A 12,440-nucleotide genomic window follows, 5' to 3' on the forward strand; every position below is an offset into this window, starting at 1 on the left:
TGCAGGATGTTAAGGGTAAATTTGTCCCAGTGAGGAAGATAAAGAATGGTAGGGTGAAGGAACCACAGGTGCAATTGAGGAGGAAAATCTACTCAGATGGAAGAAGGCAGCATACGTGAGGATTCGGAAGCAAGGATCAGATGACTCTATTGAGGAATATAGCGTAGCTGGAAAGAAGATTAAGAAGGAGCTGAGGAGAGGAATAAGGGGCATGAGACGGTCTTGGGGAGTAGGGTAAAGATAAACCCCAAGGCATTCTTCAATAATGTGAAGAACCAAAGGTTGACAGGAGTGAAGAAAGGACCGATTAGAGATAAAGGTGGGAAGATGTGCTTGGAGGGTGTGGAAGTGAGCGAGGCCCTCAATGAATACTTACTTAACCATATATCCATATAACAATAACAGCACGGAAACAGGCCATCTCGGACCTTCTAGTCCCTGCCGAAAGCTTACTCGCACCTAATCCCACCGACCAGCATTCAGCCAATAACCATCCATTCCTTTCCTGTCCATATACCTATCCAATTTTACTTCAGGTAACAATATAGAACCTGCCTCTAACTCTTCTACTGGAAGCTCGTTACACACAGTTACCACTCTCTGAGTTAAGAAGTTGCCCCTCGAGTTACTCCTAAACTTTTGCCCCTTAATTCTCAACTGATGTCGTCTTCTTTGAATCTCCTCGGTTCTCAGTGGAAAAAAGCCGATCCACGTCAACTCTATCTATACCCCCCATAATTTTAAATGCCTTCATCAATACCCCCTCAACCTTCTACACTCCAAAGAATAAAGACCTAACTTACTCCAAATTCCAACTTACATCATTATCCTCAACGCCACCTATCTTAGTACCAGTAGATACTAATCCTAATTTACTGACGTGATACGAGCAGTAGTGAGGAGTTTGGGCCACAGATAAAAATTTGAATCAGTCATGATGATCTGGCGGAGCAGTCTCAATGGACCAAACAGCCCCATTCTACGACTACATCTTTCGGTTTTATAGCTTTCCAACCCGGTGTTTATCAAGCACCCAGACCTTCAATATAATCAAAAAAAATCTTAACTCCACCGGCCACCGAGAAGGGATCCAAACAATTACAATCTACCCGAACAGAATAAAAGAAACAGATATATATCGAAGTATTCACCTGAAGAAATGTAGTTTGAAAATCGTGCAGAATAGGGCTGTACAGCCCCCGCATGAATCGTTATTTGCTGATCGGGGACAGTTCTTAATCTTGATATAAGGTGTTGAAAAATCCCAACATGTAAACACAACCTCAGTGAGTCAAACACCAGCATGGCGAGAAGAAGTTTTTAACTGAGCTACTGATTTCTTGATCACTGATACAAACCGCAGACCATAGTCTGGTTGGAAATGAAAAGCCAGAAAAATATGGTATCAATATTCTATTTCCTTGTGGGTATATTTCCAAGTAATGGCCTTCGCCCTTCATTTCAAACAATGAGCTGAGCAATATTTGGCTGGTTCAGAAGCTGTGGGTTAGGGATAAGGTTAGTTCCTGATGAAAGGTCTCGACCCAAAATGTCGACTGTTTACTGTTTTGTGCTGTTCTGAGTTTCTTCAGAGTTTTGTGAGTGTTGCTCTGGGTTTCCGAATCAGAAGATCTACCTAAGTGCAGGACGTCGCCGGTTGCGTTTCTGTGAAACTCAGAGCTCCTTGTCTCTGTGCAAGCTGCGGCCCTGTATGTTGGCCAGGTTCCCCCACGTACGCATTTCTCAGAACAGAGTGCGGCCTTTCTGCTGAAAACAAGTTCAACCGGTTGGACAGTCGTCGCCCACCTGCAGCTGTGAGCAAAGATAGCATGAACATATGTTTAACCCTTTCTGTTTTCAGCAGACTCCATGACACAATGGAATATAATGTATGATGTAAGGCAATTCTTGCAGTTGCTTTCTGCGAGTCTTACACCATTTCTTCAAATAAATCAGTCGGAGACAGTCTCCCTTCTAAACGCCATGTTCATGCAGTGTCCTTCCACATCCACTCTATATGTGTCCTCCGGCCCTAGACTCCCCCACTATAGGAAACATCCTCTCCACGTCCACTCTATCTGTGGCCTCTGGCCCTAGACTCCCCCACTATAGGAAACACCCTCTCCACGTCCACTCTATCTGTGGTCTCTGGCCCTAGACTCCCCCACTATAGGAAACATCCTCTCCTCATCCACTCTATCTGTGTCCTCTGGTCCTAGACTCCCCCACTACAGGAAACATCCTCTCCACATCTATTCTATCTGTGATCTCTGTTCCTAGATTCTCCCACTATAGGAAACATCCTCCCCACATCCAATCTATCTGTGTCCTCTGGTCCTAGACTTCCCTACTTCAGGAAACATCCTCTCCACATCCACTCTATCTGTCTCCTCTGGTCCTAGGCTCCCCCACTATAGGAGACATCCTCTCCACATCTATTCTATCTGTGATCTCTGTTCCTAGATTCTCCCACTATAGGAAACATCCACTCCACATCCACTCTATCTGCGTCCACTGGTCCTTGGCCCCTCAGACGGCGTTGGCACGTTTCTGCCAAAGGAACATAAGAACATAAGCAATATGAACAGGAGTTCGCCATCAGACCCGTAGTGCCTGCCCAGGGCCGCTTCTGGCTCTCAAAATTCCATTTTGGGGCGACTTCGTATTCAGAATTCGCGACCGTGAGATGATTGAATTCTTTCACAGCAGTTACACTCGAACCCACACCCCGCACCTCCGCTGGCAGACACGCTTCAACACTATCTGAGTGAAGAGGCTCCGCACAGCGTGTTATCCTCTGCCTCTCCATTGCCCACCCTTGTCATTTTCTCGAAGAACTCTCGCAGATTTCCGTATTCAGAAACCATGCTGACTTTGACATCATTGATCTATGGTCTTCTGGAATCCCGAAACATCGTCCTCAATAATGCACTCCAACACGTTCCCAGCGACTGAGGTTCAGCTGGTCCATGTGACGTACACGCCGGAAGACCTTTCGTTTCTCTCACAGGTTTTCCTTCGTAATAGCAATGGCACTTCCTCCTCTGTCCCCTGATCCTCACCGACCACCGCCAGCTAGTGGCCTCCCCAGTGAAGAATGACACAGTGCCCATTAAGTTAGAACATGGAACATAGAACAGTACAACACAGTACAGGTTTGTACCGACCCTTAAACCCTGCCTGCAACGTAACCCCCCACCTTCAATTCCTCCATATATCTGCCCAGTAGTCTCTTAAAGTTCACTGGTGTATCTGTCTCCATCACTGACTCAGGCAGTGCATTCCACGCACCAACCACTCTCTGAGTAATCCCATCCCTTAACTTAAAGCCATGTCCTCTTGTACTGAGCAGTGGTGCCCTGCGGAAGAGGCGCTGGCTGTCCACTCTGTCTATTCCTCTTAATATCTTGTATACCTCTATCAGGGGAGAAAAATACCAGAGGTCGTGGGTTAAGGGTGAAGGGAGAAAAGTTTAAAGGGAACATGGTCGGGAGGGCTTCTTCACACAGAGAGTAGTGGGAGTGTGGAATGAGCTGCCAGATGAAGTGGTGAATGCGGGCTCACTTGTGACATTTAAGAAGAACTTGGACAGGTATATGGATGAGAGGGGTTTGGAGGGATATGGCCCAGGTGCAGGTCAGTGGAACTAGGCGGAAAAATGGTTCGGCACAGCCAAGAAGGGCCAAAAGGCCTGTTTCTGTGCTGTAATGTTCTACGGTTCTATGGTTCTATGTCTCCTCTCATCATCCTTCTCTGCAATGTGTAAAACACTACCTCCATTAATCTCTTGATCATAATCCCATACTCTCTAAACCAGGCATCATCCTGGTAAATCTCCTCTGTAGCCTTTCCAATGCTTCCACATCCTACCTATAGTGAGGCGACCAGAGCTGGATACAGTACTCCAAGTGTGGCCTAACCAGAGATTTATAGAGCTGCATCATTCCCTCGTGACTCTTAAACGCTATCCATTGACTTAAAAAATCTCCTCCGCACTACCAAGTGTACTGCCCATTTAGTTGTAATCTGCCTTGGAGTTTGTCCTTCCAAAGTGTACCAATTCTCCGGGTTGAATTCCATCTGCCACTTCTCAGACCGCTTCGGCATCATATCGATGTCTATTTGCAATCTTCGACAATCCTCTACACTATCTACAACACCACCAACCTTTGCGCCGTCTGCAAACTTGCCAACCCACCCTTCTACCCCCACATCCAGGTCATTAATAAAAAACACAAAAAGTAGAGGTCCCAGAACAGATCCTTGTGGGACACCACTAGTTACAAACCTCTATTCTGAATGTACTCCCTCCACCACGACACTCTGCCCCCTGCAGGCAAGCCAATTCTGAATCCACCTGGCCAAACTTCCCTGGATCTCACGCCTTCTGACTTTCTGAATAAGCCTACCGTGTGGAACCTTGTCAAATGTCTCACTACTATCCATGTAGATCACATCCACTGATCTACCCTCATCTGTATGCCTGGTCACTCCCTGAAAGTACTCCCACAGGCCTGTTAGACACGATCTTCCCTTCACAGAGCCATGCTGACGGTCCCATAGATCCTGTCTCTAAGAGTCTTATCCAACAACTTTCCCACCACAGACGTAAGGCTCACTTGTCTATAATTACCTGAACAATCCATACTACCTTTTTTGAACAAGGGGACAGCATTCGCCTCCCTCCAATCCTCACGTACCATTCCCCTGGACAACGAGAACATAAAGATCCTAGCCAGAGGTTAAGCAATCTCTTCCCTTGCCTCGTGAAGCAGCCTGGGGAATATTCCGCCAGGCCCCGGGGACTTATCCGTCCTAATGTATTTTAACAACTCCAACACCTCCTCTTCCTTAATATCAATTAGCTACAGAACATCAACCTCACTCATATCGCCCTCACCGTCAACAGGTTCCCTCTCAGTGGCGAATACCGGAGAAGCATCCATTGAGGACCTTTGGTAGTAAAAACAGGAAGGCAGATTACTATCTGAATGGTGTGAAGTTCGGACAAGAAGAAGTACATCGAAATCTAGGTATTCTTGTTCATCAGTCACTGAAAGTAAGCTTGCAGGTACAGCAGGCAGTGAAGAAAGCTAATGGCATGCTGGCCTTCATAACAATGGGAGTTGAGTATAGGAGCAAGGAAGACATTCTGCAGCTGTACATGGCCCTGGTGAGACCACACCTGGAGTATTGTGTGCGGTTCTGGTCTCCAAATGTGAGGAAGGACATTCTTGCTATTGAGGGAGTGGAGCGTAGGTTCACGAGGTTAATTCCCGGGATGGCGGGACTGTCATACGTTGAAAGATTGGAGCGACTGGGCTTGTATACACTGGAATTTAGAAGGATGAGAGGGGATCTGATTGAAACAAAGACCATATGTCACCGCTTTCTAATAATTTCATTTCATGTTTTACCGACAGAAGGACGCCGCCCACTCTGCCTTCCCGCCCGTCCTTCCGATGCAATGTGCACCCTTGGACATAAAGCTCCCAGATATAATTTCCTTTCAGCTGTGATTCCGTGATGCCTACGACATCACACCTGCCAAACTGGAACGGCGTGACAAGTCCATCTACCTTATTCCGAAAAGGGCGACATAACCGAGAGGAAAGAGTGGCAGAGAGAGTGAGGCGGAAGTTAGAATTATACCTATGAGACTGGGTTGGTTAGCGCAGGGGGAAAACGGGACAGGAAGGGCGAAGGGGATTGGCTAAGAGGATGGGGAGGGACAGATAGTGCAGAGGCGTGGAGGGAAGGCATGAGGCGTGGGGAGGCAGGAAGGGGAGGGTCTATAAAACCAGAGACGGGAGCATTGGAAGACAGACAGAGAAGGAGAGAGAGAGAGACGCTGACGGAAGGGTTGCAGAAAGACACAGAGCAGCTGAAGATGTCCAGCACAGTGCTGAAGGCTGATGATAAAGTGAAGGATATCCTCACAAAGGTGATTTGTCAGACCTCCTGCACTCGCTGTTATTGAGGAGTGGGGGTGCGCGGAAGAGACGGGGGTGATGGGCAAAGGGTCTGGCGGATGGGGATAGAGGAGGTTGAGAGTGTGGGGAGAGGGTAGGGCCAGAGAGAGTCACGGGAGAGACAAGGGAAAGACTGGTGGGTTAGTCAGGGGCATGGAGAGAGAGAGAGAGAGAGAGAGAGAGAGAGAGAGAGGAATAGAAAGTCAGAGGACGAAGTGAGCGACTACGGCTGGACGGGAGGAGAGAAGAGAGAAAAGTGCGAGAGAAAGAGAATGGAGGTATGGAGACAGTATGGAGGGAAGGAAGGATGGCGGCGAGGGCAATGTGGTGGACAGAGGAGGGGTAGAGAGGGAGTGAGAGCGACGGGAGAGAGTGCGGCGACATGAGATGCAGGGAGAGAGTGAGAGAGTCCGGGGGAGACAGCAGGAGGGAGGGGAGGACTGCGCGACAGAAAGAAGGGAGGAGAATGACGAGAGAAAAGGGGCGAGAAAGATGGTACTGATGAAGGAGAGAGAGAGAGGGAGAGAGAGAGAGAGAGAGAGAGAGGTCATGGTGTGAAGAACAAAATGAGTCTTGAGGTAGAGTTGAAAGAGTGAGGGTAGAGAGGAGAGGCGACAGATGGGGAGAGGAGGGGAGAAAAGGGAGATGGGGAACGAAAGCTCTGGAAAGCGAGGGTGAGAAAGGACAAGAGAGCGCAGGACAGAGGGGGTGGAGTGGAGAGGAGAGATGTATTGGACAAAGTATATTGGAGGAGTTAGGCGGAGACGGTCAGATAGTACGGGGCTTCTGCCTTGTCCCACTCCGGTGGTTTAGCAATCCTTTTCGGAGGCTCTGAGAGATTTTCTGCCCTGCCCAGGTGAGGCCTGCAGTGGAGAAGAAATGCAGTCAGAAAGCGACTAGCTTTGAGCCGATAGAGTATCGTGTGTCGGAGGTGATTGGCACCATGTATCTGGTCAAGGTAATGTCTCCGGAGCGGAGCGTCACACTCTTGGGAGAGTGTAGGGGGTGGAGGAACTGACGGAGACGGGGAGTGTTGTAGGGGTAGGACGCGCGCGATGGAGGCGTGGAGATGCGTAGAGGGGGAAAGAGTGACGAAGACAGGGTGGTGAGTAGGGGGAGGAAGAAATCTCGGATTCGAGAAGGGCTATTCGGGGGGGGGGGAATTGAGACCAAGTTGCGATGGGGTGTACGGGAGGGGTGAACGAAGACGGGAAATGGTATCGGGGTGCGGGGTGACGTGGATTTGGAGGGGTGCATGGGAGTGAGTGACGCACACGCCAACGTGTGTAGAGGAGGGAGGGCTTGATGAAAATGTGGAGTGGTACAGGGGAAAGAGGGGCTGACGTAGAGGGAGACGGGTACATGGGAGTGAGTGACGAACGTGTATCGTGTGTAATGAGGGGACGAGTTGACGGAGACCGGGAACCGTATCCCGAACGGAGTGGTTGTCGCAGTGTGAGGGCGTCGGTGAGTTTGGAGCAATGGAGACGGGGATGCGTGTAGGGGAGGGAGGTTGCGACGGACACGCTACGGAGAAATAGGATAGGAGGAGATAACGAAGGTGCCGAAATGTATACGGGAGGGAAGGGTTGACAAAGATGGAGCGAGGTGTCCTGGCGGAATGGGTGACTGTGGGGACGAGGGAGGGTGGAGGACGTGGGGGAGGGTGGTGTGGATGGGCGACAGTAGCTCCGTCTGTCACCGTCTTTCCTCCCCTTTCCCCTGAACAGGTCGATACTGGATTCACCCACAATTATCTCCACGTTGAAATCTACGACTCGCCTTGTGGTGGTCCGTTTCTGGTCGCGCAGGCGGAAAACAACATGAGGAACGATCACCTGGTTCCCCTCGTCTGGAGGGAGTGAGGACACCGCACTCGCACCGACCTCGCTCTGCTTCTAACCGCCACGGATCGCCCACCAGCGGCAACCCCTCCACCACCGCCCCCTTCTCCCACATCCCGGCCACACCGCTCGACCGTGCTGTCGGCCGGTAACACCGGGGAATACCAGGACCCCACTCCCGCCAGGTGGTTCAATATCAGCTCACTTGGATCTTCCTGTGCTCCGGCCGAAAGCCCACTCCCCGACCGACCCCCCATCGGAGGGCTGAGGGGTAGATTACACATCAGTGGCCCCTCCAAGCATCCACTCCCCTCTCCCTGATCAGCCCCACCCAAAGGTCAATGGGGTCCCAGTGGTCGCGATACCTCGCCCCCACCCGCATTCTTTCAGCTCGCCGGAGCCCCGAGCGCGGTGGATGTTCGACTGCAGACATTTCGCATAAATAAAATTGCATTGATTCAATTGACTCTGTGTTTTGCCTCTTTCTGGGGCTGGTGATCATCCCACGGGGAGGGCGGAGTTGCATGTGCGGAGGGGATTCGTGGGATGCCTGGGGAAGTGGGGAAGGGTTTAATGGTGACGGTTTTGGCGGAGGTCTCCACCTGCCGGCCCAAGATCTGATCGGCTGATCATTTCTCTGCTTCGCCTCCTGGTCCGTCCCTTCTGAAGCCCCCTCCCTCCCTTTCTATGTCCCACCCCCCGCTCCCCTTACACAACAACGGAGAGTACAGGAGCAGGGGTCGGCCACCTGGTCAGTCAGGACAATCATATCCTGGCAGATCTGGCCGTGGAGTCAGCCCCAGCTCCCTGTCCTGAGCCTAGAGGGCTCTGTGTAGTGATTTCCCTCTCACCGGTATAGACTGATTGTTGTCGGAACGAGTCCCATTAGTACTGGCGCTCCCCACGTAATCTTGCCAGGTTAACACCGAGAAGAATGAGAGATGACCAGACGCTTAACAAGTCATAATTCGGAAAAAGGATGAAATCGGTTTTAACGGACTTTGACCGTGGGATTAATTTTGCTTCGAAACAAAAGTTAATTCCAGTGGTCGGCAGTTCTGTGGGGACGGGGAGACACCTTTTCAATGGGAGAGGTCCGAGGAGAATGGCCAGACTAGTTCACGCTGAGAGGAAGGTGAGAGTAAACACACATTGCAGGTAAATCCAGGGAGCGGCAGTTCTGTGGGGGGGGGGGGAAACACCTTTTCAATGGGAGAGGTCCGAGGAGAATGGCCAGACTAGTTCAAGCTGAGAGGAAGGTGAGAGTAAACACACATTGCACGTAATTCCAGTGGTCGGCAGTTCTGTGGGGAGGGGGGAAACACCTTTTCAATGGGAGAGGTCCGAGGAGAATGGCCAGACCAGTTCAAGCTGAGAGGAAGGGGAGAGTAAACACACATTGCACGTAAATCCAGGGAGCGGCAGTTCTGTGGGGAGGGGGGAAACACCTTTTCAATGGGAGAGGTCCGAGGGGGGGGGGACGAGAGAGAGAGAGAGAGAGAGAGAGAAAGAGAGAGAGAGAGAGAGGAAGTGGGAGTGAAGGGGGAGAGACACTGGTCTGAGACGGGGCAAGATAAACGGTGGATACGAAGGGTGAAAGAGATTGCCAGAAATAATGGAGTAGAGACAGGACTCGGGGAGAGGGGAGAAGCGGTGAGTGAGGACGAAGTGAGCGACTACGGCTAAGGGAGGAGAGAAGAGAGAAAAGTGCGAGAGAAAAAGAATGGAGGTATGGAGACAGTATGGAGGGAAGGAAGGATGGCGGAGAGGGCGATGTGGTGGAGAGGGTAGAGAGGGAGGGAGAGCGACGGGAGAGAGTGAGTGAGTCCGGGAGAGACAGCAAGAGGGAGGGAAGGACAGCGCGACAGAATGAAGGGCGGAGAATGACGAGAGAAAAGGGGCGAGAAAGATGGTAGAGCTGATGAAGGAGAGAGAGATCATGGTGTGAAGAACAAAATGAGTCTTGTAGAGTTGAAAGAGTGAGGGTAGAGAGGAGAGGCGTCAGATGGGGAGAGGAGGGGAGAAAAGGGAGATGGGGAACAAAAGCTCTGGAAAGCGAGGGTGAGAAAGGACAAGAGAGCGCAGGACAGAGGGGGTGGAGTGGAGAGGAGAGATGTATTGGACAAAGTATATTGGAGGAGTTAGGCGGAGACGGTCAGATAATACGGGGCTTCTGCCTTGTCCCACTCCGGTGGTTTAGCAATCCTTTTCGGAGGCTTTGAGAGATTTTCTGCCCTTCCCAGGTGAGGCCTGCAGTGGAGAAGAATTGCAGTCAGAAAGTGACTAGCTTTCAGCCGATAGAGTATCGTGTGTCGGAGGTGATTGGCACCATGTATCTGGTCAAGGTAATGTCTCCGGAGCGGAGCGTCACACTCTTGGGAGAGTGTAGGGGGAGGAGGAACTGACGGAGACGGGGAGTGTTGTAGTGGTAGGACGCGCGCGATGGAGGCGTGGAGGTGCGTAGAGGGGGAAAGAGTGACGAAGACAGGGTGGTGAGTAGGGGGAGGAAGAAATCTCGGATTCGAGAAGGGCTATGGGGGGGGGGATTGTGACCAAGTTGCGATGGGGTGTACGGGAGGGGTGAACGAAGACGGAAATGGTATCGGGGTGCAGGGTGACGTAGATTTGGAGGGGTGCATGGGAGTGAGTGACGCACACGCCAACGTGTGTAGAGGAGGGAGGGCTTGATGAAAATGTGGAGCGGTACAGGGGAAAGAAGGGCTGACGTAGAGGGAGACGGGTACATGGGAGTGAGTGACGAACGTGTATCGTGTGTAATGAGGGGACGAGTTGACGAAGACCGGGAGCCGTATCCCGAACGAAGTGGTTGTCGCAGTGTGAGGGCGTCGGGGAGTTTGGAGGCAATGGAGACGGGGATGCGTGTAGGGGAGGGAGGTTGCGACGGACAGGCTACGGAGAAATAGGATAGGAGGAGATAACGAAGGTGCCGAAATGTTTACGGGAGGGAAGGGTTGACAAAGATGGAGCGAGGTGTCCTGGCGGAATGGGTGACTGTGGGGACGAGGGAGGGTGGAGGATGTGGGGGAGGGTGGTGTGGATGGGCGACAGTACCTCCGTCTGTCACCGTCTTTCCTCCCCTTTCCCCTGAACAGGTCGATACTGGATTCACCCACAATTATCTCCACGTTGAAATCTACGACTCGCCTTGTGGTGGTCCGTTTCTGGTCGCGCAGGCGGAAAACAACATGAGGAACGATCACCTGGTTCCCCTCGTCTGGAGGGAGTGAGGACACCGCACTCGCACCGACCTCGCTCTGCTTCTAACCGCCACGGATCGCCCACCAGCGGCAACCCCTCCACCACCGCCCCCTTCTCCCACATCCCGGCCACACCGCTCGACCGTGCTGTCGGCCGGTAACACCGGGGAATACCAGGACCCCACTCCCGCCAGGTGGTTCAATATCAGCTCACTTGGATCTTCCTGTGCTCCGGCCGAAAGCCCACTCCCCGACCGACCCCCCATCGGAGGGCTGAGGGGTAGATTACACATCAGTGGCCCCTCCAAGCATCCACTCCCCTCTCCCTGATCACCCCCACCCAAAGGTCAATGGGGTCCCAGTGGTCCCGATACCTCGCCCCCACCCGCATTCTTTCAGCTCGCCGGAGCCCCGAGCGCGGTGGATGTTCGACTGCAGACATTTCGCATAAATAAAATTGCATTGATTCAATTGACTCTGTGTTTTGCCTCTTTCTGGGGCTGGTGATCATCCCACGGGGAGGGCGGAGTTGCATGTGCGGAGGGGATTCGTGGGATGCCTGGGGAAGTGGGGAAGGGTTTAATGGTGACGGGTTTGGCAGAGGTCTCCACCTGCCGGCCCAAGATCTGATCGGCTGATCATTTCTCTGCTTCGCCTCCTGGTCCGTCCCTTCTGAAGCCCCCTCCCTCCCTTTCTATGTCCCAACCCCCGCTCCCCTTACACAACAACGGAGAGTACAGGAGCAGGGGTCGGCCACCTGGACTGTCAGGCCAATCATATCCTGGCAGATCTGGCCGTGGAGTCAGCCCCAGCTCCCTGTCCTGAGCCCTGGAGGGCTCTGTGTCGTGATTTCCCTCTCACCGGTATAGACTGATTGTGGTCGGAACGAGTCCCATTAGTACTGGCGCTCCCCACGTAATCTTGCCAGGTTAACACCGAGAAGAATGAGAGATGACCAGACGCTTGACGAGTCATAATTCGGAAAAAGGACGAAATCGGTTTTGATGGACTATGACCGTGGGATTAATTTTGCTTCGAAACAAAAGGTAATTCCAGTGGTCGGCAGTTCTGTGGGCGGGGGGGGGGGGAAACACCTTTTCAATGGGAGAGGCCCGAGGAGAATGGCCAGATTAGTTCAAGCTGAGAGGAAGGGGAGAGTAAACGCACATTGCACGTAACTCCAGGGAGCGGCAGTTCTGTGGGGAGGGGGGAGACACCTTTTCAATGGGAGAGGTCCGAGGAGAATGGCCAGAATAGTTCAAGCTGAGAGGAAGGGGAGAGTAAACACACATTGCACGTAACTCCAGGGAGCGGCAGTTCTGTGGGGAGGGGGGAGACACCTTTTCAATGGGAGAGGTCCGAGGAGAATGGCCAGAATAGTTCAAGCTGAGAGGAAGGGGAGAGTA

At 52.0% G+C, this 12,440-nt stretch overlaps 1 protein-coding gene and 1 long non-coding RNA gene across 2 annotated transcripts; both read left to right on the forward strand.

Moving 5' to 3' along the window:
* The first annotated feature begins 5,813 nt into the window (after positions 1-5,813).
* Positions 5,814-8,154, forward strand: LOC132386213 (stefin-3-like). Its single transcript, XM_059958491.1, has 3 exons — positions 5,814-5,944; positions 6,829-6,930; positions 7,703-8,154. The coding sequence occupies exons 1-3, from the start codon at positions 5,891-5,893 to the stop codon at positions 7,835-7,837; spliced, it is 291 nt and encodes a 96-aa protein (XP_059814474.1). The 5' UTR covers positions 5,814-5,890; the 3' UTR covers positions 7,838-8,154.
* A 1,951-nt stretch (positions 8,155-10,105) lies between these two features.
* Positions 10,106-11,505, forward strand: LOC132386210 (uncharacterized). The gene is made up of 2 exons (XR_009509430.1): positions 10,106-10,161; positions 10,930-11,505. It is a non-coding gene; the product is annotated as an uncharacterized LOC132386210 (long non-coding RNA).
* Positions 11,506-12,440: the final 935 nt, after the last annotated feature.

The sequence above is a fragment of the Hypanus sabinus genome, unplaced genomic scaffold (assembly GCF_030144855.1).
Source record: "Hypanus sabinus isolate sHypSab1 unplaced genomic scaffold, sHypSab1.hap1 scaffold_1062, whole genome shotgun sequence".
NCBI lineage: Eukaryota > Metazoa > Chordata > Chondrichthyes > Myliobatiformes > Dasyatidae > Hypanus > Hypanus sabinus.

Excerpts from the sequence above, each read along its gene's own strand:
- LOC132386213 (XM_059958491.1), top strand. The coding sequence starts at position 5,891 with ATGTCCAGCACAGTGCTGAAGGCTGATGATAAAGTGAAGGATATCCTC. Across the intron at positions 5,945-6,828 it reads TGAAGGATATCCTCACAAAG|GTGAGGCCTGCAGTGGAGAA; the intron begins GTGATTTGTCAG and ends TGCCCTGCCCAG. Across the intron at positions 6,931-7,702 it reads GCACCATGTATCTGGTCAAG|GTCGATACTGGATTCACCCA; the intron begins GTAATGTCTCCG and ends TCCCCTGAACAG.